Raw genomic sequence first — 27,301 nt, forward strand, 5'->3', positions numbered from 1 at the left:
AATTAACAAGTCCCTGAAGGAGTTTTGCGACTTACACCGAACCTTTTTATTTTCAAGTGCTACAAACTAACAGCGCACACTTCCCAAATTTCCAGCAGGACAAACCATAACTTCAATGGAGTTTATCACCTGTATTTATAATTGAACGACCCTGTTCCAAAATACTCTTCCTACTGCCAGCACTAAGACTGAAACCAACTGGAACACATTGTGTTGGGTAACCAAAGAGCCTTGAGCCCCTCCAATAACATCCTAAAAATTAATTACAAGCTACCAGTGATAACTGGTAGACAGCGACAATACTCTGAGCAGTTTGAGAGCATCCAATATGTACGTTAATTCATTAAAGTCTTTTTATTTCTTATACCTTTATCTCTTACCAACATACAACTTGAAGTTAATTACGATAATATAGTCCTAAACAATTAAATCTTTCCTGTAACAACGTTAAATTGGTTTAAACCTTGACTTTTGGCTAATAGGAGACTTTCCACTTATTTTGTACAGCCCCAAAATTGCTCTCCTCACCAGCTGTACTGTGGGCAGGTATGTTCAACGACCTACTAGTAAACTACTAACAGGTACTTCTAGTATCACAAACTAATAGTAGTGGCTTTTAAGTCTTTTAAACACGATGAGTTTAAAAGTCTGTAGTACGTAACACTTGCCCTGATGGACTTACCCATGTTCACATGCACTTGTCAGAGCTCAAATTCGGTATTATGAAAACAGAAATTAAATTAATTTACTTTTAAGCCCACTTCATCCCCTCCGGGTCCGACTCCCCACAGAGGATGCTGCTTTACGCCGGTGCACGGGGATAACGCCCGGAGATGCTCCGAGCTCCCGCACCAGGACCCAGGACTCTCGCTTCCCGGGCTCTGCGCCTGTTTTTACCCCAAACCAGGGCATCCCGCCCCAAAAATCCGAGCCTTCTTTTTCCACTGGAACCGCGTTCCCGGGAGACTTTACTAAGCAGCTTTGGGGGTCCCCACCCGCCCGCGCTCCCCGTTAGCCGCCGCTCCAGGCCGGAGCGTGTCCGTCCCGCCGGCCGGGCAGCGCCGGGGCCGGGAGCGATCCCGGCAGGGACCCCGTGCGGGCCGCAGCCCCCCGCCGCCGGCCCCGCCGCCGGAACCTGTCGGGACACATTCTTGCGGCGGCCGCGGCCGGGCCAGGAATGCGGCCGGGGGAGCCGGGGCGGCCCCGCGCGGCCCCGGGGCCCCTCCGGACGCGCATCCCGCGGCGGGGGCGGCGGGCGGGCGATGCCCCGCGGGGCCCGGAGCGCGGGCCCGGCGGTACCGGCGCTGCCCCCCCACCCCCAACAGCCCGCCGCGGTCACTCACCCTTGGAGTAGAGCGACTTGGGGGACTCGAGGTCGAGGTCGGCGCTGAGCAGAGAGATGAAGTCCGAGGGCATCGCAGCTCCGCGGCCCGGCGGGGGCGAGGGGGCGGCGGGAGGAGGGGGGGGCCGGGCCGGGGGGGGGGCGCGGCTGCCTCCGCCGCGCGCGGAGCGGAGCGGACAGAGACACGGGCCGGGGGAGCGCGCGGTGCGCACGGCGGGGCCGCGGTGGTGCGGAGCGGGCGGGCGGGCGGTCGGGCCGAGGCTGCGGGAGCGGGCGGCGCTCGCAGGGCCGGTGTGCAGCGGAGCGCGCCCGACGCCGCTCCGAGCCCGCTGCGCCTGCGCGAGGCACGGGAGGGGCCGGCGGGGAACGGCGGCGGCGCGGGCGCTCTGCGCGTGCGTGAGGGAGGACGGGGACCGGCGGGGGCGGGCCGGCCGCGCGTGCGCACGCGGGGGGTGCGGGGGAAGAGTCTGGAAGGGGGGGGGGCGCGATGGACCCTCAGGGGAGACTCCTGCACTGAGGGGAGCCGGGGTGACGGGAGCGTCTCAGGGGAGCCCCCGGGATCGGGGAATTCGGGAGGGCCCTTCAAGGGCAGCCCCGGGATGGACTCTGAGGGGAGCCCCCCGGGTCCCTCAGGGGAGCTCTCTGGGGAGTGGCCCGGCGTGAGGGCGGCCGGCACAGACCCGTGCGGGAGCCCCCGGAGAAAGGGCGGCAGCACCGGGGCTCCCAGCGGCCGCCGCTGTGCCTCGGGAAGCTGTGCCCGGCTCTTCTCGCGGGGGGCTGGGGGTCGTGAGGACACGCCGCGGGTCAGGGCCGGCTATGGTGTAACCGGAGCTCCATCCACCCTCAGGGCTCTGCCATGGAAACCCACAAAGCAGAGCAGGCAAACCCACTGGCGGATATTGTCCCAAAAAAAACATCTATTTCCAAATAACATGAAAATGCAAAAGCAGTGTCAACAGTGTATTATCATTGAAAAGGATGGCAGCTGCCCTAAGAAACAAGTGCCACATGTAAGGGAAAGGGAGAACACGAGCACTGAGTTCTTGAGAGTGAGTTTGGGATTCCCTTTCCCTGAAGGTGTAAGAAGGGGGAGGAGGTGTGCACAAACGTACAATTACTTTTCCAAAGCGTCCAAAATCTGCTTTGAAAGAGGGTAAGGGATGGGAAAGCAAGAGGGGTTGTGTGTGAGTGGATGGAGGTGCCAGGCAAGTGCTTAAGCTGTGAAAAATGGAGGCGGAAGGAGCTGTGAACAGCTGCCGCGTGCCTCCGGCGCCGCACAGGGTCCAGTTTCCCTGGGACACCAAAAGGTTGGCTCCTGTCCCTCCTGCTGCCAGCTCCTTGCCAGTCTGCTCTCGGATCCCAGCGAAATCTCCCTGTAAAAACACTCAGTAGCTTCCATGCACTCGCTGCAGCCCAGCAGTGAACAACCCTTGAGCCCCATGCCCCGCCGGTCAGGCGGTCACTGTGGGATGGCCACACTGGTGTCCCCACCAAACACTTGACCACCGTCCCATACTTGTGACAACAATGAGTCGGTCCTTGGAGCACTGGCGCTCTGTTCTGCCATGTTACCCTGTTCTGCCACATGCCCTGCCCCCGTGGTGGCAGGGTGGGACACACGTGGTGTCCGTGTCTCACAGCCCTGGCAGAGCAGTGGCAGCTGCACGGTGTGTGGTTGGTGGCATTTGAACTCGGCTTCTCTTTCATCCCAGACAAGCTGTTTTAATTCCTGGAGCTGCCACGGCTTTTTGTCTCCTCCACCTGACTTCATTCATAGTGTGGCAGGAGGGCACAGGACTCCAGTGCATCTATGGATTTCATCACTGTCCATCAGCCATCCCACCTAGTGACCAGCCTCTGCCCAGGGTGTGCCATGGAGGTTGCAAGGCCCTTCCCTGGCCAGTGACAGCCAGGATGCAGCTGTCCTGCTCCCCAGGAACACTCGGTAATGGCACACCACAGTTCTGCTGCTGTTTCAGCACAACTCACCTGCCTTGCAAGGGAGGGAGGAATGTCTGTCCATGAGGGGAGGGAGAGCTACTGCTATGCACTACAAAACTGAAATGTTTGGGAAGCATCCAGGGAAAACAATATAAGACTGTGCTATACTCACCTCCTGTCTGAGTGATGAGGGAGACAGAGGCTCTTGGAGAAGGTGACACCACCAGATGGGCTGTGGTGGGGAAGGAAAACAGATCTTAGTCCTGAAAGGGAAGTGGCTGAGAGAGCACTCTGAGAGACAGAGTACTCAGGGATGGAGCAATTCAGGATAGAGAAGGTGCCTTTGAGAGGCATTCGTGGCTAGGCAGTGAAACAACAGTGCCCAAAGCCTGGCCACTGCTGGCCCAGCAGTAGCAGCTCCACGACAGCTGCTGGAGCGTGTTTGGCTGTGAAGAGCTTTGCAGAGTCCTGGGAAGGGCAGAGCTGGGAGAACACAAATAGCAACACAGAATGGGGTCTCAAAGCAGAGAAAAAAGGTCCTGGTGCTCTGTGGAGTGAGGCAGGAGCAGCCTGGCTGTGCAATCCCACCTGTGCTCTCCCAGTCTGGGGGAACTTCCAAAGCACTGCCCTGGGAACAGCTGGAAAGGAGAGAGGCCCTGGTGCTCCCAGCATTCCAACACTGGGAGGCGATGGGCAAAGGCCAAATTTGGAGAAAGAATTAATTCGGTTTTTTGGGAGGACCAAACAGTCCTGGACAATTACAATTTTAAAGGACTAAATAAGTGATGAGTCAGTCCATGGTGCAGCACAGAGCAGCAGGACTGGGGGGAATAACCACATGGAGGGAGGTCAACAGAGCACATGTACAAGGTTTCCTGGGATCCAGTCAGAGCCATAAAACCCCTCTTGTGGGCCCCAGAACATGGAAAAGCCGTGGGAGCAGGCTGCAGTGGTTCTGTGTCATTGAGGCATTTTCTCTCATTATTCTGAAGTTCCTCTTCCTGCAGAAGCAGCCGGAGAGCGGCAGGTGTGAGGGGGAAGGAGCCTAAACCGGGATCGTGGGGACAAATTAGCAGGTGCCTGCAGAATATCACTAACCCCGTCTGCGATTCCGGAGCCTACGTAGGTGTTTTATTTTCTAACGGTGTTAGAAAGACTGTCAGAAAATAATTAGGCTCTGTCAACAGTTCCCCTATTCCCAGATTACTTACGACTTCCTGACTCATTAGAGCTGCCGAGGCTGGCAGGAAACCTGTTTTATAGTAATTTTTGTTAGTAGTGTCCCTGGAGGAGAGACAACACGGTGCGGGTGACACCAGCGTGTGACATTGGCGTTGACTTCACCCTCGTGATGGAGGCACCGGGGCCATCAGGGCTGTGCAGGGTGGTTATTGCTGGCAGGAGACACCATCCCCCTCTGTCCCTGTCCTGGTGACAGGGAACAGGACACTTGGGCAAGGTCCAGCTTTAGGTGCACAAGATTTGCTGGTGTCTGAAAATGTTCCTGGTTCGTGAGGGTTCTAAAAACAGAGGGGACATATAAATTCCATCAAAGGGGGCTTTCCATTTAATCCTGGAATAAAGCCACCATAGCCTCCTTATCCCAGAGTGGGAGTTGTCATATGCAAACACAACCTGGCTGTGTCAGGGCCTATTGGCCCCTGAATTTTACCATCTCTGTCTCAGACACCCTGAAAATCCTCCTCAGTGCTCAGAAAAGCAGGACCACATGCAGTACTGACCCTGCAGCACTTGGAAGCAGATTTAAAAATAGTTCTGAAATCTTCTGTTTATTTCTCTGATTTTTGGATCCAATTCCTCTAGATCAAAGATAAATAAAGTTTACAGTGAGACAGTGCTTGCCAAGAACACAAGGCCCAACCTTCCTTCCCAAAAGTTGCACTTCCCACTCAGTTCATACCCTTTTCCCCTACATTATCTCAGCTGAAATACAGGACCAAAGCAGATGTTCCCATTTTCATGCCCTTTTCCCCAGTCAGCACCTCGCTGACTCCTGCTCCCTCCTGTGAGGCTCTGACCAGGTACTGCTTCCCTGAGGCTGCTGATGGTACCACAAGATCCATAATTAGGCAAAATTTAAGAGCCTGATTCTGCTGACAGCCACGGGAGTGGGCTGTTACATCCTTTCATAAGCAGACATGCAAATAAGAGACAAATTCTATGGTCTCCATGTAATCTTTCCATTGAAAACTACCCTCCTACACACTCTTCTCATGGAGGTGTGAGTGTGGGAGTCCTGGGACCACAGGGCAGTGATGCCACTGTCACACACCATGTGGCTTGTTCCAGAGAAAACCCATGCCCATGGCTGCTCTGCCACTGGCTCATGGCACTTCCTAGGAGGTGATATGGATTATCAGGGTGATGTAGGGATTTTTTTTAAACTTGCCTTGTAATAATTACAGCATGGAATATTGTAGGGAATCAGGAGCTGCTTAGCCCCAAACTGCTGCTTCCCCAACACGCACAAGGACCATCAGGTCACTCGGCCACACACGCTGCCAATCATCCTTGGCACAGGCTCAGCACCAACTTTTCCCAAGGAAAAGATTTCTCCTTTACAAACAGGAAGGCAAATCCCTTGTCTGTCATAGCTCACCAACGCTGGATATTTGAGCCCTGTAACATGGGGGTTACACACCCCAGAGTAACAGGGATGGAGTAACTAAACATCCCACACACAGGGGAAGACAGGATCCTGCACCTGTTTGTTGTACACCTTTATTGAACACAGCAAACACACAGCCTGGCACCTCCTGCCAGGCAGACAATCTCCAGGTACAAGAAATGGCATTTTGTGGGTGCTTGCATTACGGAACATGCACCAACTCCCCCCAGGAACACCCTCAGACCTCCCTCCTCCACAAACCATCAGCCCAATCAACAGTTACATTCTGCATCATCAAGGAACTTGGGGTGGTGGAGAGGCAGAGAAGGCTGGCACTGCACTCCCTGCAGCCCTACCACGCTCACATTCGCTACAGGAGCTGCCTCTGTGCTCGTGCTTCCAGTTCCTCACTCAACCTCTCCTCCACAGCACCTGAAGGAAGCAGAGCACAGCCCAGATTGAATTCCACCCACAGAGGTTTCTGTGGGGTGAAAGCTGAGACAGCTTTGTCCCGGCATTGTGCGGAGACCTGGCGGCAAACACGGGCTGTGCGGGTTCAGCACGGGGATAGAGCTTGGCAATTGCCTGTTTTAATCCTTAAACAAAATGAGTAAACAAGCTTTGTTAAAGCCTCCCTTGCTGCCTGAGTGGTTTCACACCTGTGGGACCCATCCTTGAGCCAGCCAGAACAGAATGAGAGGAGGCAGCTTCACCACCACACCAGAGGACACCCGGGAGGCATTGGGCTCACTCCAACCCGCCTCCATCCCAGACATCCTGCCCTCTGGCATTAATGGACAAGTAAGGAGACTTCAGTGTGGCTTCTGCAAATGCATCTCAAGCACCCTGAAGTCTTTGAAGAGCTGGCACATGTGCAGAGAGAGGCTACTTGGGGCTCCACAAGGCACTGAACAAGGAGCTTGCCAGCTCCAAGAAGCCTTGGAACAAGACTGAGAGTCTCCTCTGGGTAATTAATCCATTAAGAGGGAAAAAGGGTTCCATAACATGGGAATCGACAGGCAACTTCCCCAATAGCAGAGGGTCAAGAGCTGATAGCAAGGGTCAATGGTGGCAAGAAGTTATTTAGAGTAACCAAAATAAATGTAGACAGTGCCAGGAAAGTGATATTAAAAAAAAAAAAAAAAAAATTAAAAAAAAAGTCAAAATCCAGGTAAAAGTGCTGCCCATGAAGAGAACAGATGTATTTCCAGAATCCCACCTGCCCCATTCCTCAGGTGAGCCTGGTGCTCCTGGATCCACACCAGCTGATCTTGGTGGAATCTTGCTCTGCCCAGAAGAACCCCAGCTCAGGAGGGTAAAACTGTTGCCTACATGTGCCTTCCAATTTCAAAACCCTTCCCTAATACGGAATCCAGTTTAAACTTCCCCAAACTGAGTTCATGCTTCATAATTTTGTGTTAAATGTGAAGGTAGCCCTGGCAGTGCTCCTACTCCACGTTCCCTGGCCTTTGGTTTTAAAAAGCAGAGTGTAATTCCACATCCAATAATTTCTTCTACAACCTTCTGGAAGACATGGTAGTTTTGTGGAATAGAGAATTCCCACAACCCATGGGAGGTTTTCACAGCAGGATCCCAGGATATCACTGCCCTGTTTGCTGTAATGCCAGGGGATGATCAGCTGTGCTGGAGGTTTGGATTGGGAGCCAGTGTTGGTGGCACAGCCCTGCCAAAGGGCAGTGGGCACCAGGACATCACTTCCCTTTATTTAGGAGATCCCAAAGCCCCAGATCAGGAGGCTGGAAGAGCTCGAAAGGTTCCCGCCTCAGCACAGGAAGCAAACTGTGCAGTGTCTGCACTTCAAGGCCGACTGCACAACACACAAAAACACGGCAAGATGGAAATACTCTTCTCTATTCCCAGACAAAACCAGCATTATCCACAAATTCCAAATGCATCTTTTTCCTTTTCATTTTGGGAGAAGAGACCAGATTTAATTGTTTCCCCCATCTGGTGTACATTCACAGTACGTAAGAATGAGTTCAGTTTCCTATACATGTGTTAGATCATGACCTCAGGGAGAAAGAAGAATCTGCATTTCCAGAAGCCACATGCCAGTTCCCACTGGCTTTGCCACGCACAGCACGAAAACACCCAAACCAACCAGGATTCAATATAAGTTGTTCACAGGATATACATTCCAAAGGGACAAGTACAAATATTACAAAATGAACAGTATCACTTTTAAAATCCATGTATTTAACCGTTAAAAACAGACAGGTACAGAAAGAGGTGACCAAACTAACAATTCCCTGCCACTCCAATTAGTGTTGCCTGCACGCTCTGGGAACGTTCTTGTGGAACCAAAGCTCTGGACATCTTTTCTGGCAAGGGCTGGCGACAACTGCCAGATGATTCCCGACTGTGTGAAGGGCTGAGGCAGAGCCACAGGCCCAGGGCAGCTCTTTCATGGTGTCTGGCTTAACGCAAAGGCATTGAGAGAAAAGGTTGTCTGGGGGTTATGTCAGAGAGCAAGAGAGAGCGAGAGAGAGCGAGCACGAGGGACACCACACCATGTCAGAGAAGTTCCTCTTTCCCTGCCACTACAAGAGGGAAGCATGATAGATCTGTGGGTCCCAGAGTTAGGATAGAGTTTGGAATTAGATTGGTCCCATGGATATCAACATCACTTGACAGACTCAGAGCTAAAAGCAGGAAGGCTAAGGGCAGCAGAACTCCACGTGTTGCACACACACACTCTCTCTCTCTTTCCAGGCTGTCTGAGGCCCCAGCAAGGCCAGCTCAGGAGCTTTTCCCATCCACCATGTAATAACGATACATTAAACCTAAGACCAGTGCTCCGAAGATGGGGATCAGCCATGTCGACCAGAAACTATGGGGAGAGAAAAAGAAACAACAAACTAAAATGTACACACCACAGAAACCAGAAGAAAGCATCTAGCTAATAATACATTCCCAGTGTTCATCCCTTGTTACACATGCAGAGAACACCTGGGAGCTGTACCCACAGGGTGCCCCCCAACCATGGCCACAGCCCGGGCAGGCCCCACTGTCCCCCACAGACTCTGCCAGCCCCCAAGTGTGGCCTCGTGCCTTATAAAATAGCAGCTGGATGGCTGAAGTTTCCAGCTTGGCACATCCAGACACCAGTGGGGGGAGTTTGTTGTTGGTTTGGTTTTATTTTCCTTAAATAAGTCAGGCTGTAATTTGTGTTGTACAAACAACACAGTTGACTCAAGGATGGCAACGGCTACAGCTGTGCCCCAGTAAATCTGCCTTGCTCAGACTCCAGAGACCACAGGCTTACCCTCAGCAGCCTCCTGAGCAAAACCTCCTGCATGAGCTGCAGAAGACCAGGGCCCTGTGCTGGTTTTAGGGATTTTCAACTTGACAGGGCTGATCATGGTAAAATCCTCCAAAAACCCACCCATCAGTGTGTTGTGCCACCCCTTGGCTCACAGCGACCACCCTGTGATTACATGGCTGCAGCCTCTGCTGTGCAACACCAGCACACGGGGCAGGGAACTCCAAACACTGGGATGCTGGTCCTGCCCAGCACACAGCAGATCCAGGCTCACATCCAGCAAGGGAGGTGCACACTGGCACTTGCTGGTATCTGCTTGCCAGAAGTACACTGCAGCACATCCCCGGGCTTTTCCTGCCCTTTGGGGTTAATATGCAGCTCTACAAACAGGGTCCCAACCCCTCCATTTCTCACTCTTATTTTCAGGAGATACTATACCTTGTTTGGCCTGAGGATGTCCTACTTGGATTCTGGAGGAGGAAAGAGGGAGTTAGCAGGGGAACAAAGAAACATTAAACGTATGCTGATGAGACAAGCCTGAACGTGTGATTACAAATACAGAGAGAAAATAAAAAAAAAACCCTCCTCTCCCAAACACCCCCTGTCGCCAGTGTGGATGTTTCTGGGGGTGTTTGCTGTCATCTTCATGTTCTTTCCATCAATCCAATCTGTCTCACCCAGTCACCAACTTCATGCTGGAACTTGCACCCCTCTCAAAATAAGCCCTTATTACATCACAGTTTTGGGGTGGTTTTGTGCTTCCTCCTTATTTATTTGTACATTACTGATTCTCTCTCTTGCTGCCATCTTTAAATTACATTGGAAGCTCCTTTTAAAACAGATGATGCCCTCTGGAGAGAGACTTCAACTGTGCATAACATGCTGGACTTATTGATCAGAAAAGAAAAATACTTGAATAAAGTATTTAACTCAAATCCAAGGGAGCTACTCCAATCATCACTGATTTCTGTGCTCATTTTCAGCATGTGATTCTGTTTATGAATCAGAGCTGAATCAACCAATAGATTTTAAGGTGAATATGTACATAATCACACAGCTCCATGTCATAACTTAATAAAGCACAGGCTTTACCCAGCCTGAGTTATCCTTGATTTCCCTGCTGACAGTTCCCTTCTGGACTCCTGCTGCTCTGCAAGTGCTCCTGCTCAGAGGAACATCTCCTGAAAGCCTTGTTGAAGGCAGAGCTGTGCCCTGTCCAGGCCTCTCAGCCCAGGCAGCTGTGAGGCACATGTTTACCTCCCATCACCGGGATTCTATTTATTGCCTTTTCTCTCTCCCCATCCCTTCCAAAGGCATTTTTGCAACACTCTGCCCTGTTCTAGTCCAGGAGTACCTGAGTGTTAAGCAACACCACTGATCCCTGAGGCAGTTAACAGAGAATTCCTGTTTGCCAGCCGGCCCCCCCGGCTGTGCCGTCTCCTGGCTCGAAGGGAACAACAAGGAAACCAGTTCCGTGGTCAGGACACAGCCAGAAATGCAAAAAATGGTCTGTGGCTCAAGGTGTGGAAAAAACATCGCTGCTGCCAGCAGAGTAAGGGCACAAAAACTCACTTCCAATTTCACAGTAAGGTGCCCACTGAGCTTCAGAACAAAAACAAAGGTAGAATTTGCTTGGGAAATTTATTCATGTGTAGTTTGCGTAAACATAAAGCCACAAGCCCCACAGGAAAAAAGAGGGGGGAAAAAAGAACCTCCAAAAGACATGTGACATGAAATAAAGGCAGAAAACTGAAATGCTGAGAGCTTACCTTAGAACCTTCCTTTCCACGATCGTTCTGTCAGGGGGAGAAAGAAGGAAAAGAGGTGAGTGCTGACTTCAAAAGAAGCCTGCAGCCTTTATGAGGGAATTGTTCTGTACAAAGGTAATTGCCTGGGCTCAGTTTTCAAAGGAGTCCCTCCTTTAGCACCCAAAGGCAGGCATGAAGGTGGTGTTTGTGCCCCTGGGAACTCTCACCCTCCTGAGCTCAGAATTACAAGGCAAAGGTGGATTATGCTTCCACCAGCTACAGAGGGAACCCATGAATTCAGCTTAAGTGCCCCGATTTAAATTAAGTGAGAAATCTGTTCTGAATGGTGGAAGGAGAAGACTAATTTAGTTCAGTTTTCCCAACAGAAACCCTGGACAACACAGGGACTGCCTAAACCCCTCAACTACTGACTTATTTCACAAGACACACCTTGGTGTGTTTGCTTGGGGGTTACAGGAGGCACTCACCGGGTGAACCTCTCCGATGTAGTACTGCTTCAGCATTTCCCTGGCATCTGTGGAATGCCCCACATCTTCAAAGCTCTCAGTGGCATCTCTGCCAGCTTGTTCAAGCAACACCTCTTCTCCACCTGGGTGCTGGAAGAGAAGAGCCCACGTGAGCCAAGGGCTGGATGCAGAAAGGCACTGAGGATGTCATCAGCCTGCCTCCTAACCTGCACTGCTGGATGCCTCAACCAACACCATCAATAAAATCTGACAGAGGTTCAATTCTCCAGCCTCTCCTCAGGAATTCACAGGAACCAGGAGAAAAGGATATTCTGCTTCTTCAGGTACTACAAAAATGCTGTTTGGCTGACTCTGCACATGGATGTGCAATACCAAACTTGATCCTGTGTGACACAGGGGGAGGAAATCATGAAGTATCACAAAAATTATACTGTTTAATGTCATACACTGATTTCAGAGATCCAGAGCTGCAACAGCCAAACCTCCAGGGAGCTGCACAGTGACAGTGCCACTGCTGTGGGTGGCAGCTGGTCAGGGCTGACTCTGAGGGGATGGACTGACACAAACCCCGGGCGTGGTTCTGTTGTCTGTGGTGGGATGAGCTCTGTCCACTGTCAATGCCACAATTCCAGGAACAGCCTGGCAATGGAAAGCACTAACCACAGACTAGCAAAGGACAATCCCTTCACAGCCTGAGTGTGAACCACCAGCTAATCCAGTTACACCAATAAAGTGGTCACACATCCCAGGGCACACACAGGGACTAACCCAGTTTTCTAGGGCTTCCAACAGCCAGCCCTGAATTGGAGATGTTGGGCTGCATTTCAGATCAAAGGACCAACACACCTGCTTCTCTCTGTCATACCCTTCTCCTTCCCACAGACACAGAGCAGTTGCCATCCCCCCTCTTCCTTCAGTTTGTCTGCTTTTGCTGCCAAAAGCCTGAATATTCCCACCAGGCCATCCCACCTCGTATCAAACACAGGATGGACACAAACCAGACCCATTGTTTGCTCCAGTGGGTTGCTGCAGCCAATCCTGCAATCCTCGTATCACAGCTCTTTATTTGGAATAAATCCCTTTATTGTCCAGGTATGTCACTAAACCAACATGGATCTTTCTCAGGAGCCACAGAGGGCAAAGTGGAGGGACACAGTTTGTTAGCAGGCAGGTATCAGGTGCTGAGCTCCGTGGCTCATTCCCTGTGTCCAGCTGCAGTTCTTCTGGCTGCCCCTTCTCCCACACCAACCCTCAGGCTCGCTCAGCCCCAGAGGAGTCAGATCACGGACTGCTGGGTGCTGTCTGTCCACATTGCTCAGAACAACTGTTGAATTTCCAGCCAAGATCCACTGAAAAGCTGCCCATGTATTTAAAAGAACTCCTTAGGGCTGCCTCACCAGAAATCTCATATTTCAGACAGGGAAATACCTGAATTTTAAGCAGACAATCTTCCTTTCCTAATAATTCACCCTAGAAAGATAGATAAAACTCTGCAACAAAAGGGAATGTGCAGTGGATCTTTCAGTGACATCCAAGACAAGAGACAAAAGGAAGGATAAAATTCAAGAAAGAAGAACAGTAAAGTTCACTCTTCTTTACATCTCTGGCTCTGAAGCCTTTCTGTGAACTTGCTAAATCCACAATTATTTATTTGTGCACATCTGTCTTTCTCTGCAATCTCCAAGCCTGAAAGAAAAAAGACCTTCAAATTATTTTGGCATTTCCTATTTCTGAAGGGCTCTGTCCTGCAGACAGCACCACTGCAGCCAGACAATTCCTACCTTGTCCTACCCCAGCAAATGTAAACCCAGACTATTTGTACAGGAAGTCATTGACTCTGCCACAAAACTGCCCAAATCTGAAGCTCAGCTGCTGCAGGAAAACATGGAAACAGTGTTGAAAACTATGGGAGAGGAAGAAACTACTTCCAGAGGAAACAATGGCTGGGAAAAGTCATTTTCTGGCAAGAAACAGCCAAGAGCAAAGAAGGAGAGAGGTGACAGTACCATTGGGTCCTCCGTGTCACTGGACCTTCAGCACACACAGTAACAGTGACTTGAAATTGACATCAAAAGCACTGAGAGCACATCCCAAATTTCCACAGGGAGAGAGCCTGGAGTCCCCTCCCCACAAACTCCAAGGACCTGTCTGCAAATGTCTGGCTGGGAACTGCTGGTACAGACCTGCTGGAGACACAAACAAGTTCAGCAGCAACACTAAGCTCCAGGACTAATTAGATCACTGTTTCAGGTAAGAGTTAAAACCATCAGGTTGGGGAAAGGTAAAACTTTCATTCCTAGTGCCCAGAGTTAAAGAAATCAACCAGGAGAAGGAAGAGTATTCCTGTGCAATAATCATGTGCCAGCATCCAAGCCAGAACCAAGGAGGAGCAGTCACCTGGATGAATGATCCACACATCCTGCACAGCACTGGTTGGAAGACATGGAACAGCTTTTCCAAAAACACCTCTGCAAAGCTGGAGCAAGTCAGCATGAGGAAACTCAGATGCCTGGTGCTCTCCTTCTCTTGAAGAACACTATACCTGAAACAAACTGAGCCATTTGGGTCAGGTGTCACAACCCAGGCTCCTTCCACTTGGAAACTGGAAATGGATTCCTGCTCATGCTTATCACGGGGATCAGGAACAGCAGCACGTGCTGAGACACGGAGCTGTGGGGGCTGCTGTGCCTTGTGGGCTCAGGTAACAGACACAAGAGCTTCCTGGAGAAACGTGGATCTCCAGACTCTCTTAGTCATATGTGAAAATGGAGTGAAACTGTATCCCTCCAGCAGAACTGTAAAGAAGTCTCTTAAAGATTGTGCACAAGTTAAAAGCTCTGATTTTGATACTATTGTAGTGAAGTCTGAGCCTGACAGACCCCAGAGCACTGCAGGAAGTACAGCTGCCTCCCTCCACCCCTTTCACCCCAAGCACACATCCCCTCCTGCTCCAGCCACAGCCTGCACATGCTTTTCTAGACCACTGCAACAGGTACCCTGGTGTGGTCCAGTTACCCAGATTTGGGAGAAAATAGATCACCATAAGACTCTCTTTGATTTTAAAATAATCCCTTTTCATTTCAGGCACTTACAGGCTCTCTGAAGCACAGGAGATTGCATCTCCCAGAAACACCAGCAACACTTCAGGTGTGTCTTTGCACATCTCCTGGATTTGGTTCATGATATTATAATTCAGTAAATTTTGTTATGTGATAGATGTCTTGTTACTCCTATTACACATAATGTGAACTGGAAACTTAAACTGCTCTACACTTCCAGCAGCACACAGATTTCAGGTTGGCTGAACTGCAGTGCATCATTTGCAGGAATCATGAAGCCAAATTCGGCCTTTTAGCGGTGACTTCTTCAGGATTGCACAATCCCACCCATGGAACGTGCCAGCAGCCTCAGCAACCCCAGCCAAACAGTCTGTGAGCAAAGGCCAGGAAAGGCACCCAGCAGATCCTGCTCCAGTGAGCACACAGGCTGGGGGACACAGGACAGGACACCCTGAGTGCTGCAGCTGCACCAGGCAGAGCTCTGCAGCACCAGCTCCCCAGAAAACTGCAACTTTCAAAGGAGACAAGCACTCCTGCTGCCCATCAGCTGCACGTCGTTCTCCAGTACTCCAGAGGATAACAGATATAAAGAGGATTTTTGCCAATAAATTAGGCCTTGATCTACAGTTCCCCTGTGCCAGCAAGGGGTGTGCACAGCACAGTGTTGTGTCACCCTGGCATAGCTCAACAGTGCCCTTATTCTCCTCCCTCTGCCTCATCCAAGTAGGTCTTTTTATGTCAGAAAAACACAAATGGGAAAAAGGGCCTGGAAAGGACAGAGTGAAATATCATCTCAGAGTGAAACACCATCTCAAGGTGATACTCAGGGCACTGCTAAGCCTGGCCTGCTGGAGGGACTGGAGTGTTTTTCTGGGCTCACTTATAATTCCAAAGGTGTCCCAGGGAGCAGGTCCCAGGTCTCCATCTTACAGAGAACATTGAGCTGAAGACTCAACTTCCCTGCAGTGTCCACACACTGAATCACAGCACAGAGACAAGTGTAAGACAAGATTCTTAGCTCCTGCTACTGCTGTCCCAAACTCCAGCTCGTTCTGGCTCTTCCTAAACCCTAGCCTAGCATTTTCTTATTCAGAAAACAGCTGTGAAATGCTTTTCCAAGTTTTTTCTCAGCCCTCCCCTGCATCCACTTAGCTGTTGTGCACCCACAACTCCCTCCCACCAAACTGTCCTTTCACCTTGCACATCTCATCCCACCAAGCTGCCCTGCCTGGAGAAAAGGAGGCTTGGGGGGGACCCTGTGCCTCTCCACAGCTCCCTCACAGGAGGGGGCAGCCAGGGGGAGTCAGGCTCTGCTCCCAAGGAACGAGAGGAGATAACTTCAAGTTGTGCCAGGAGAGGCTCAGGTTGGACATCAGGAGGAATTTTGTCATAGAAAGGGATGTTCATTGGAAGGGGCTGCCCAGGGAGGTTTGGAGTCCCATCTCTGGAGGTGTCCAAGGAACACTTGGACGTGGCACTCAGTGCTCTGGGCTGGGGACAAGGTGGGGATTGGGCACTGCTTGGACTCCATGGGCTGGGAATGATTTTCCAGCCTGGACAATTCTGTGATTCGGTCATTTTCTGCACCCAAAGAAGAAACAGATTGTGTCTAGTTTCAGAAATAAATACTGAGAGCTGCAGAGCAGGCACAACCTCTAGCTGCCAGGTGATCACTCCCTCCTGCCTGATGCACCTCTAACCTTACCACAGCAGCTCTGTCACTCCACAGCACACAGGCCTGGAGGGAAACCAGAGTTATATTCAGACCAGTTAAATTCAGCAGAACCAACAAGCTGGAACACGTGAATTTCAATGAAGAGTGTTCTTTGGAGCAGGTTCAGCCCAAACTTTGTACATTGCCCTGCAAATGCCACAAAGTCTTTGCTGTTATTTTAAGCTGGGCTAAACCCCCTTAAAGTCTTCATAGAACCACAGAATATCCTGAGTTGGCCCTGCACAGACACCCCAACAATCTCATCCTGGGCATCCCTGGGAACATTGTCCAAACTCTCCTGGAGCTCTGGCAGCCTCGGGACCGGGACTATTCCCTGGGGAGCCTGGGCAGTGCCCAGCACCCTCTGAGGGAAGAACCTTTCCCTGATCTTCCCCTGGAACAACTTCATGCCATTCCCTCGGGTGTTACTACTTTGTTACTGTTTATTCTCACTCCATTTCCAGCTCTCAACAGTTAGGACACCACTCGGCCTTCTCAAAATCAGAAGACAAAAGAAGTGAGTCTTGAAGGAATTTTTGTCCCCATAGCCAAGGGAACTGGAGATTTGTCAGAAGCTGCATTGTTTGCAAACCCCTGGTGCGTGGTCCCCTCTGGGCTGCGCTATCACTGTCACCTCCTCCTCCGAGTTCTGGGGTGCCCCCAGACTCAAACTGCTGAAGTGCCCCGAACCCGTTCACCTTTCAATATGCAGAGCGAGGCCCCGTGACTGAAGGAAACCTGCACCTCCCCAGGACCTGAACAGATTCCCTGGGAAGCTGGAACTGCCTCAGAGCAGCCCAGAACAACCCCTGACCCGGCCGGCCGCGGGCCCGCCATGCCGCCCGTCCCGCGGGGGCAGAGCCGCGGCCTTGAGCCCCTCAGGGGCCGCACAGCCCGGGCCGGGAGCGGCCCCGGGGACACCGGGACCCCCGAACCCGGCGGGGCTGCTCGCCCTCTCCTCCCTCTCCTCTTGCACCCGACCCCGGCATCTCTGTCCCCACGGCAGCCCCGGACCCTCCAGGGCCCTCCCCGCCCCTCTCCGCCTCACACGCCCCCCCAGCCTCTCCCCGCTCCCCTCAGCCGCCAGCGGCCAGGCCGGGCAGCCCCCACTGCAGGCCTCACCTCCGCCAGGAACCGAGTGACATCGTAGACGCGCCCGTGGATCACCAGCCAGGCCTCACGGCTGGAGTTCCGCGTCGCCACCTCCTCCAGGGTGAACACGGATGCGGGCCCGTCCCCCGCCGCCGGCGCCGCCGCGGCCTCTCCGCGCCGCCCGCCCTCCATGCTGCCCGGCGCGGCTCCGCGGAACGCGCAGCCAGACCCGCGCCGGCCGCCGTAGCGATGACAACGCCCTGCGCCCTTTCCGCTGAGCCCAGGGACCAATGGCAGGCAAGCCAGAGGGGGGCGCTGCCGGCGCAACCAATGGGAGTGCGCGGCCACGGGCGTGGGCCAATGGGGAGCGGCCGGGGCGAAAGGCGGGAAACGGCGCGCGAGCGTCGCCTCTGAGGCGGCACCGGGAGCGATCGAGCGATCCCCGGGCAGCACCGGACAGCACCGGACTGGCCCTCAGCACCGGGCCTCCCTCAGCCCCGGACAGCACCGGACTGGCCCTCAGCACCGGGCCTCCCTCAGCCCCGGACAGCACCGGACAGCACCGGGCCTCTCTCAACCCCGGACAGCACCGGACTGGCCCTCAGCACCGGACCCTCCCTCAGCCCCGGACAGCACCGGACTGGCCCTCAGCACCGGACCCTCCCTCAGCCCCGGACAGCACCGGACCCTCCCTCAGCCCCCATTCCCCCAGCACCGGCTCCATACCGCCCTGCTACCCCTGTGCCCCTGGAGAGCACAGTGCCCGTCCGCAGCCTGCCCTCAGCTTCTCCACTGTTCCTTTTGGTCCTTTCTGCGTGAATATAAAACAGATGTGATCCCACAGCCCTTTGAAGCGAGCCACTGGCAGTGCAGCACATCCCCAGGTCCTGACTTTTCCCATGTTCCAAAGCAAAGTTCACGTTCAGGCCTGACAAGAAGCACTGAGTAATTCTCTCCTCCCTCCAGCCACCTTGAGCGCGTTCAGGGTCAGAGGCCGTTCAGGCACCCGAGTAACTCATGAACCAGATGGTTTCACTTTATGAACTGGCATTTGTGGAATTTATTTCCTCGCACTTGTGGCACAGGTACAAGGCTGTGGATGTTTGTTTATCAACTGCTGAGGAGGCAGAAATGCCGTGATGTCAGTGCTAAACTGTGACCAGCGCTGGCTAAAGGTTAAAGGTGTGGGCAGGCAGAGCCCAGCGGGCTCACGGCTGGGCAGGTCACAAATCCTGCTGGATCCCAATGGGAACTCAAGTGAAGTTCTCTATTTGGGCAAGTCCATATATTCACCTACCCAGATACTGGGATGTTAAAGGCTCAGCCTATTCTGAAACCTCTCCACAGTCACGTAATAAATATTAAATATTTAATATTAAGCTGCTGCTTTTTTTTATCCTTTCTGTCTACCTTTTCCTGGTCATCAGGGCTGTTCCCTGGCTCTGTGTGTAACCCAGGGTCCTCTGACATGGAAGTGTTTCCAGCTCCTTGTTGTGCCCAGGCAGCCCAGCTCTCAGCACCTTTCCAAAACGATGTCTTTCCTTCTAGATCCTCCCAATCCAGTCCCAATGGGAAGAGTTACCTTTGCTCAGTTGGGTCCAGAGTTTCTGTCATCTACTTGATACATTTCTTAATGAGTGCCTTTGTATTTCCTTCTCTCCATCCCTCATGCCTGGAGGGTTTTTCTGTGGATTTTCAAAGGAATCTCATGACCATCCCCACATTTCCCTTGCCCCCTGTTCCATTGCTCCCTGGCTTTCTAAGGCCAGAACGGTCTTGGAAAGGACCTTAGAGCTTCCCCCAGTGCCACCCCTGCCATGGGCAGGGACACCTTCCACTGTTCCAGGCTGCTCCAAACCAGCCTTGGATACTTGCAGGGATCCAGGGGCAGCCACAGCTGCTCTGGGAGCTGTTGTCCTGTCTGGTGCTGCAGCACAGCAAGAGCAGAGGTGACCAGGACCCTGCTGGTTTTCCTGTTCTGTTTCCTGCTCTAACTCCTCCAGAAGGATGTGACAGGCACGAGACCACGGCAACATACAGATCCTGTTCCCTGGAATATTTTCTTTCATCTGTAATCACTTCATCAAAAGCCATAAATCAGTGAGGGGAGGCTCAAATGCACAAGCACAGCTGCAGTTTGTGCCTTCCTGCCCAGTGTTTTGTTTGGCACATGGAACTCCAAAGCTTTTCCTGAAAAATTGATAATGACACCACAGGAGGACTCAGTGGAACTGGATAGTGAGGCCACTGGCATTCCTGCTCCTGCTTCCATCATCCCTGATTCCTCTTCGTTTATTGGAGATGATTCAGGGAGCAAAGCAGTGGGTTTATTTTTGTATTTACTCTGGAATTCACCGTTCCAGGCTTGTTTTCCAGTCCTGGATGCTGTTAACACACTGTTGGCTAAGGCAGACCCTGAAGTGGTGCAGGAGGGAAGCCTGGATCGGGGTGCTAATGCTGTGCCCTCCCCAGCTCCAGAAGCATGTCAGGAATTGTCACCGTCTCCAGCTCTGCTGGGGGGATCACAGCTCTTGTGACACCTGTCCAAACCCTCCCAGGCATTGCAGAGACCTTGTGGATCCCACAGGAAGCAAATCTGCCTGACAGGATGGGAGGTGAACTCCTGAACACCCAGAGGGGTGACACCTTCACCAGGAGGGCATTGGAGGAGGAGATGGCAGCCAGAGGGGCACGGACAGGAGGCAGAAAAAGGAGACTAAGGCAGTTTTCCCAAGTGAAACCTGGCTTGGAGAAGGCAAGTGGCTCTTGAGTGGCTTTGTCCGGGTGTCTCAGGAATCTTGCTTTGCTTCCCTCAGGAGAGGACTCCAGGACTCTCTTTCCTGACCTCTGTGCAAAAATGAATTCAATTACTCAAAATCCTAAAATTTGTGCAAGGCCAGCGAGATCTGCTGAAGTGGCTGGCACATCTACTCAGAGCTGTGTGGATCACAGGGGCAGAAGTTACTGAGCTCCCTGAAAAACACAGAATTTTCTGGCCAGGAGAGCAAAGGCAATGTCTGAAGGGCTGTGAGCATGCCTGGCCTCACACTGTCACTGGTGCTGATCAGCTCTCCCTGGATTGAGGGGACACTGCTGAAACTCCGGGGTCACACCCTGGCACCTCCTCCTGCATCCTGTGACAGAAAAAGAACAAAACCACTTTGAGCATGAATGTTCCACGTGGAAAAGCGTTTGACCCAGAGCATGGCACTCCTCCCTTCAGCCCAGGAAGCAGCTGTATCACTCCTTGCATCCTTCCGAGCACCCTCCACAGCATTCCAAGCGTGGCTGTGCTGTATCCTGCTCCCACCCTGCTCCCCAGGGCAGTCCCCCCACCCCAGGTGACTCTTCTGCCTCACACAGATTATTTCTATCTTCCTTTGTTTGCCAATAAATTCCCTCCCAGTTTTTCTGTTTTCCATCTGACACATGGATTTTTCCCATGTGTGTTTCCTCCTCCCCTGGCCTGGGGCAGAGGGAAGGGAGGATCCCAGATCACCTCATGCCAGAGGAATTTTCACGTGCTTTTCCATCTCAGGTGAGAGAGCCTCCAGGACAGTGTCAGGAATATTCCCTGGGCCGAGGAGACACGTGTCCACGCAGGACACCCCAGAGTGGCAGAGAACCACCCCACGATTCCGAGGATCTGCCTGCCACTGCCTTCGCCTTCAGGCACCAGTTCTGCTTGGGAATTAGTCAGTGGGATCACTGGGAACGCAGGACTTCCAGTTCATTACCCCAAATCTGAGTGACTGTGGGACAAACTATGCCCCAAAATCCCACCCAGGGGACCTCGTTTGCTGTCCCAGGTGAGGGGGATTGGCAGGTGGCTGCAGCACAGAGCATAGGAGAGTGGGGGCTGTTTGCAAGACCAGAAAAAAGGCAAAAACCTGTGCCCGCACTGGCAGGGTGGCACTGCCAGGTTTGGGTGGCCTGAGTTTAACACACCTAGGCCTGCTCAGGTGAGACACTCGCTCGGGGGTCGCAGCACGTACAGGTGGGCGTTTCCCCGCTGTCGGTCCCGTCGGAGGGGCAGCGCGCCGGTCCCGAGCCCCCAGGGCCCGGCAATCCCCCTCCCGTCCGCCAGAGGGCGAACAACCCCTACCGGCGGGCTTGCAGCGATGCACGCCGGGAGTTGTAGGCGCGGCTGTCTTGGCGCGATGCACGACGGGAGCTGTAGGCGCGACGGAGCTGGCGCGACGCACGCCGGGAGTCGTAGGCGAGAAGCCCGCTGGATAAGCCCGCGCGCCCAGGGACCCGTGGTGCCGTCACTTCCGGCGCGCTGGGTCCGGCGGGATGGCGGCGCGGCGGGCGGCGCGGCGGGAGAGGGAGCGGGAGCCGGATCCAGACCCAGACGCCGACTGGGCCGGGATGGCGGCGCTCCCTGAGAAGACCATGAACGGCTGGGTGCTACAGTTCTATTTCCACCGGGCCATAGAGGCCTACCGCTCCGGGCGCAACCGTGATTTCCGCCAGTTCCGCGACATCATGCAGGGTGCGCGGGGCCGCGCCGGGCGGGGGAGCGGGGCTGGGGGCGGCCGGACCGCCTGCACCGCCCTGACCTGCCCTTTGTCCCACAGCGCTGCTCGTGCGGCCCCTGAACAGGGAGCCCGAGATGGCCCAGATGCTGCGGATAATGCAGCTCCTGTCGCGGGTCGAGGAGGGCGAGAACCTCGGTAGGCGCCCAGGCTTTTCTGCGGGTTCTGGGGAGCCCCGGTGCTGCTTGCAGCCCGCACCCTGCCCTGTGTCCGTGTCCCTGCGCTCCTGGAGCTTTGTCCCTGCACAGAGCAGGGCTGTGGGCTGGGGCTCTGCGGGTCTCCCTGCGGATGAAGGGCAGCTGTTTGTATCTGTGTCGCTGGGGGGCCAAAAGCAGCATCCGTGGTGCTCCGGGGCTGGCATGCCCGACAAACACATCAGCCTGGTGACTCCTGCTTAGCCTCACAGCTTCCAAAATGCTCCCCTGGGTCAGTGCTGGGCACATGGGAAGTTCTCGAGTGCTGCTTCCAGAACTTCCCGCGGCTGTGGTGAGGCAGGAATTGCAGTTCAGACACTTGGCTGTGGGGTTTGTGGCACACCTGTGCAGGTGGATGGCTGCCACCCGTGCAGGTGAATAACCAGCTCTCTCTAGGGAAGCGCCGTGACCCCCCCCCAATCGTATGGATGCCAATTCTTATAGATTGCACCTTCGACAAGGAGTCAGAGCTGACCCCACTGGAGTCGGCCATGCTGGTCCTGGACTTCATCCATGAGGAGTTCTCTGTGGCAGACAAGACGATGGAGGCTGTGCAGAAAATGGTGAAGGAAGCTGTAAGATGTTGTTCTTTCTCAGTAAATGTGTTGTGCAGCTTTTGTGTTGGAAATGCCTTGTGTGGACAATGGTGGGAGCTGCTTCATGCAGGATTCTCTTGTTTTCTGCACACTCATACCTGCAGTGATGTGGGAGTTCTGAGCTGTTCCCTGTGGCCTGCTTCAATCTGTCCTTGTTTTCCCCTGCAGGCTGTTGTCGTTTGTATCAGAAACAGGGAGTTTGAAAAAGCTGCTGATATTGTCAAGAAGCACATGGGGAAGGAGCCCAGAAACCAAGTGAGTCCACGGTGGGATGAAGGGGGAGCCGCTGGTGTGTCCAGCAGGGCTCTGATGTGTCCTGGGAGGTTTGGGGTGAGGAGGCCAAAATGGAAACAATCATTCTGGAGTGCTGATCTGAGTGTTGCATGTTTGGATTGTCACCCTGGAGTCTCCTCTTGTCACACACCTTCATGGGCCTTCCAGGCATAACCACTTATCCCTTGATGAGCCTCCAGCTCACCTTCAGAGCAGGTTCTGGCAGCAGCAGGAGCTCCCATTCCTGTTTCTGCAGGCAGTGGGGTGCTTGGGCACTGCAGGCAAGGAGAATTCCTGAAATAAGGTGGTTCTGCTGCTCCTTGGTTGCTCTCCTGTTCCTCTGGCTTTTTCCTGACCTTATTTCAGTGTAAATTGGCTGTGCCTGGACAATGCCAAACAGGAAAGGCCCAGTCCTTGCTGTGGCTGTCACTGATTCCCTTGTCCCTGCCCAGAATGTTCTTACCTGATCCTATGAAACCCTTCTCTAGAAAAAGAGAAATGAGTGGCTGGCTGTCATCCGGGAAAAGAACCCCTCTCATCCAAAGGTCAAAAACTTCTCCTATGAGGATTTCCAGCAGAGCATCTTTGACTTCCTGAAGGGCTACGTGGACGAGTCGGAGCCAGCGCTGCTCACGGTGCGTGTCCACCCTGGGGATTACAGCAGGTTAAACCTGGAACACTCCCAATTCAGTCCATTCCTAGGACCTTTATGTGGTCAAATATGTTTTTCAATCCATGAAAGCCTTTGGGAGGGGATAAAATGGAATGGGAGCCTGAGGAATCATCTCTGTAATGGTGCTGTGCGTTTTCTCTCTCCAAGTTATTGAAAAAGACCTTGAGTTCAGAACACGTTGACAAAGCAAAATCCTCGCTGGAGACTTCTGAGTCTGCAGATGGGCTGAAGGACCAGGCAGCAGCTCCAGAGGCCTTGGGAAGGGCAGAGGGCCCAGCCAGAGCTCAAGAGAATGCAGGAGCAACAGAAGACCTGGAGGGAGCTGCCAGCCCTGCAAAAAGGGCAGCTGGTCCCATAGCAGCTCCAGAGATGGTGGAAGAAGCCACTGGCCCTGCAGCAGTTTTGGAACCTATGGAAGATGTCACTGACCCAGCAGCAACACCTGAACATTTAACAGCAGCATATGATATCCTGAAGGGTGCTCCAGAGTCTATGGAAATAGCTAAAGAAACAGCAGCAGCAACCCCAGAACTCCCCAGAGTGTCCACCAGGGAATCACAAAGGTGGGCAGAGGAGTCTGGATCTAGACTGTGGATGCAGTGTGGCTGCAAGTTCTCTTCCAAGGGGCAATCCCTTGTGTCCAGGCAGCTCCTAATTCCCCAAATGCCTGCCCAGGCCAGCCCAAAGGTGTTGGTGCAGGACTCTGGATCCCGGGAAAGGTGTTGAGGTGGTTTGGTTCAGCTGCTGATAGAAGTTCTGCTGTGACCAGGGAGGGGGCTGTGGCTGCTCTTGTGGAGCAGCATTGGGAGTAGCGGGAGGCAGTGGAGCATGAACTTGTGTTCTCCCTATCTGCTTCCTGGGGCACTGTGCTGTTTGGGAGGGAGCACTGGAGGGTTGGGAATGCCCTCCTCCCTGGATTTGCACTGCAGGGCCAGGAGCTGGGGATGCCAGTGGAGGGAAAGACTGGATTTGGGGGCAGCAGAGCTCCCTCGGTTTCCCTACAAGCCGCCTGGTTGTGTTTATTTTATAGGCAGCCCCCTGGAGCTGTAACCTCGTGTGGGATTTCTGTTCTGAGAGAAGCTTTCAAGATCCTGTCGGACTCTGGGGACCCGGACGCACTTTTCACCCGACTGGACGAAACAGACTTGCCTTCCCCCAAGCAACTGTCTCCTTCTGTATCCCACAGAACCAAGAGATGCAGAGAAGAGGAGAATCAAGCTTCTGAGACCTCAGAGCCTCCTGAAATGCCCCGTAACGTCAAAAACTTGTTCAGCATAAGCAATCTGGTCGTGGATTTGGACGGCTCGTCCAGCAAGTCCAGCGAGTGCCCTGACTCTTCCCAGGAGCACGTGGTCTCTTCCGCTTCCAAACCTGCTCCAAAATTGCCTGATGAGCCCTTGGCTGCCCAGAGTGAGAAGTATGAAGCCCCTCTCGTGTGGTGTTGTCTGCTCTGCCCCCAGTCTTGTCTTGCTGATGTTGGTAGCCTGAGCACCAAACCCTTGCCCTGTGTCCTGAGATGAGTGTTGACCTTGCCTGCCAGCCCACGTGGAACTGGGCACAGCAAACCCTCTCTTGTCCGTACACCTGACTTTAAAATTAATTATGGGCTAATGGAGAGGAGAAAATGATCAGGTGTTGCTGGTAGTGAGGTGCTGCAGCTGGTCCTGGCAGGTGATTCCAGTACAGGTAATGTGTTTTTCCACACTTTTCTCAGCCTCAGCATCACTGGCCAGAGTCTGTAGGACCATCCTTCTCTTGCTTCCCACCTCTGGAGAAATAATGTCCAGAGGCTGGCTCTGCTTGCTTGGTAGCCCTGCACCTGCTCCCCAAAAAACCTCCTGAGCCAGTAGCCAAAGGAAACCCTCACCTAATTTCAGGTCCATCCAAGGAAGGTGGAACAGCTCCTGTGGCACAGAGGAGAAGGACAGTTGGAGTGATGAGGATGAGCTCTTTGCAAATGCAGGTATGAAAATTCCTCTGGCAGGGATTACCTGTGCTAATCCTGGCATGGGAGTCACTCGCAGGGGTCTTGCTGCTGCCTGGGTGACTGAATTTTGAAACCAGAAGTCCTGTGGAAAGGCTGAGATAAAGGAATTGGGGTGTATTGCTTGTCACAGGGTGCTCTGACTGCACAGCTCAGCAGTTAAGCCCAAAGCAGCCTCTCAAGGAGGTCTGTACCTCCCAAATTATGGGAAATGTAACTGTCTCCCTTGTTTTCCAGCATCACTTGAGAAAAACAATGTCTCCGGAAACTCCGGCTCCAAGAAACAGGTACGTGGAGCCTTAGGTGCCTCCAGCAGGCCCTGCAGTGTCCCTACAGCCTCCATGGTAAAACAGGCTGGAGCTGTGCCTGTCCTGCCTGCAGGGCACTGGGAATATGCCTCAGGTGCCTTTGTCTCCATGGCTCAGAGCAAGGTTTGCCAAATTCTCCTTATGCTGGAGAGGTTCAGAGTCTTGTTCAGGTGAGGGACACACATCTGGCAGCTGTTACCCAGGAACAGGTCCCACCTTGGTGCCACCAGGAAATCTCTTCCTGATGCATAGGAAGGCAGCTGCTGCACCCCATCTGCAGTGCTGGAGTGTTGTGTGCAGCTGCCAGGACCTGCCTGCCTTCCCTGCCATTCCTGGCACGGGTGATGGGGAAAGGAACGTGCCAGGAAGGATATGGCAGCAGGCTGTGTGCCCTGCAGCTGCTTCCTTCTCTTTGCAGAAGTGGACCCTGCAGGAGAGCGCGTGGATCAAGGAAGGGGTGCAGAAATATGGAGAAGGGAGGTGGAAAGCCATTTGCCTCAAGTACCCCTTCCAGAACCGCACATCAGTGATGATCAAGGATCGCTGGCGGACCATGAAGAAACTGGGAATGCTCTGAAGCTGGGAGCCATGAGACTTATTTTTTGTTTCTGGACTTCAGTTTGTTTTTTGGAAGCTGGACCCAGAGTGTTATCTGTGCCAGTGTGGGAAGCCCCTGTGACACCAAAACCATGACTGACAGGAACCCAGGAGCTTCATGCTCCAGATGTATCTGCAAAGATCAGTGTGCTGCAGGTGGCAGGGGCTGTGCAGCCTCTCAATGTGAACTTAGAGCTGCCTGGGTTGGGACTTCCTTGTCCACCTGACCACTGCTAGAATGAATCCCAGCTGTTTGCTCTGCTGAGGTGTGATCTGTAGGATAATCTCATAGGTGACTATTTCTTTGTGTTCTAGTTGTCTGTACTCTGAATCACTTGTTTCATTTGTTTGCCATCACTCCCTTGTGGAAGACAGGCAGCACTGAGTCTCAGAGCTTATGGGGAAGGGATCCAGGCAAAAGGATCTACTTGGAATTTTTTTTTCCCCATTAATTTCTGCTTTGTAAATGACTAATCTGTGAGGAGAAATACCTTCCTTCCAGCTCTGAAGCTTTAAGAACTAAAATTACTTTGTGTTTCAGTACTTGAAACTGTTTGTTGTTTCCATGCTAAAAATTTTAGTTCTGTCTGACTTTGGTCATGTTTTCTTTGCACTTTTCTTGGTAATATCTTTGCTGTGTATGAGCTCCAAGGGTTCCATGTGTTCCTGCCTTCAAGTGCCAAAGCTGGAGCACTCATTTGTAAAATAAAGTTCCTTTCTTGTTTAGTATCAAGATTTGTGAAAGTGTGAATTTCTACCTTGTGGGTGGAAATGCAGCAGAGGGGCACAGACTGCTCCAGGAATGTGGGGTTTGCCCTTCCCCTCTGAAGTGTTGGGTCAGG

At 53.0% G+C, this 27,301-nt stretch overlaps 3 protein-coding genes across 7 annotated transcripts in view; 1 reads left to right on the forward strand and 2 right to left on the reverse strand.

Annotated features, from left to right (window-relative positions):
* The window catches only part of NFAT5 (nuclear factor of activated T cells 5), a 54,420-nt gene extending 52,755 nt beyond the window's left edge, over positions 1-1,665 (reverse strand). For both annotated transcript variants that reach the window (XM_056501010.1, XM_056501009.1), the window contains exon 1: positions 1,344-1,665. In XM_056501010.1, coding sequence (XP_056356985.1) covers positions 1,344-1,416 — 73 coding nt within the window. In that variant the 5' untranslated portion in view covers positions 1,417-1,665. The remainder of the gene's footprint in view (positions 1-1,343) is intronic.
* A 6,443-nt stretch (positions 1,666-8,108) lies between these two features.
* Positions 8,109-17,550, reverse strand: LOC130257642 (cytochrome b5). The gene is made up of 5 exons (XM_056500395.1): positions 17,327-17,550; positions 11,432-11,560; positions 10,965-10,991; positions 9,634-9,665; positions 8,109-8,763 (listed from the first exon to the last, which is right to left on the reverse strand). The coding sequence occupies exons 1-5, from the start codon at positions 17,486-17,488 to the stop codon at positions 8,673-8,675; spliced, it is 441 nt and encodes a 146-aa protein (XP_056356370.1). The 5' UTR covers positions 17,489-17,550; the 3' UTR covers positions 8,109-8,672.
* A 4,013-nt stretch (positions 17,551-21,563) lies between these two features.
* TERF2 (telomeric repeat binding factor 2) lies at positions 21,564-27,192 on the forward strand. 4 transcript variants are annotated; one of them, XM_056500400.1, is made up of 10 exons: positions 21,564-21,791; positions 21,877-21,972; positions 22,473-22,603; positions 22,793-22,879; positions 23,386-23,532; positions 23,718-24,133; positions 24,757-24,987; positions 25,448-25,533; positions 25,792-25,841; positions 26,281-27,192. In XM_056500400.1, exons 1-10 carry the CDS (start codon positions 21,593-21,595, stop codon positions 26,437-26,439), a joined length of 1,602 nt encoding a protein of 533 aa, XP_056356375.1. In that variant the 5' UTR covers positions 21,564-21,592; the 3' UTR covers positions 26,440-27,192. The 4 variants fall into 4 exon arrangements, with proteins under 4 accessions (XP_056356375.1, XP_056356374.1, XP_056356373.1 ...); XM_056500399.1 differs by having other exon boundaries at positions 21,567-21,791; positions 22,425-22,603; XM_056500398.1 differs by having other exon boundaries at positions 21,567-21,791; positions 24,601-24,987.
* Positions 27,193-27,301: the final 109 nt, after the last annotated feature.

The sequence above is a fragment of the Oenanthe melanoleuca genome, chromosome 11 (genome assembly GCF_029582105.1).
Source record: "Oenanthe melanoleuca isolate GR-GAL-2019-014 chromosome 11, OMel1.0, whole genome shotgun sequence".
NCBI lineage: Eukaryota > Metazoa > Chordata > Aves > Passeriformes > Muscicapidae > Oenanthe > Oenanthe melanoleuca.

What these genes read in the sequence shown, in the direction of transcription:
- LOC130257642 (XM_056500395.1), bottom strand. Translation starts at nt 17,488, where the DNA reads ATGGAGGGCGGGCGGCGCGGAGAGGCCGCGGCGGCGCCGGCGGCGGGG. An exon ending in TCACTCGGTTCCTGGCGGAG is followed by an intron (nt 11,561 to 17,326) that starts GTGAGGCCTGCA and finishes CTTCTCTTCCAG; the next exon opens with CACCCAGGTGGAGAAGAGGT. An exon ending in GTGGAAAGGAAGGTTCTAAG is followed by an intron (nt 9,666 to 10,964) that starts GTAAGCTCTCAG and finishes TTCCTCCTCCAG; the next exon opens with AATCCAAGTAGGACATCCTC.
- TERF2 (XM_056500396.1), top strand. Translation starts at nt 21,593, where the DNA reads ATGGCGGCGCGGCGGGCGGCGCGGCGGGAGAGGGAGCGGGAGCCGGAT. An exon ending in CGGAGCCAGCGCTGCTCACG is followed by an intron (nt 23,533 to 23,717) that starts GTGCGTGTCCAC and finishes TCTCTCTCCAAG; the next exon opens with TTATTGAAAAAGACCTTGAG. An exon ending in ACTCCGGCTCCAAGAAACAG is followed by an intron (nt 25,842 to 26,280) that starts GTACGTGGAGCC and finishes TTCTCTTTGCAG; the next exon opens with AAGTGGACCCTGCAGGAGAG.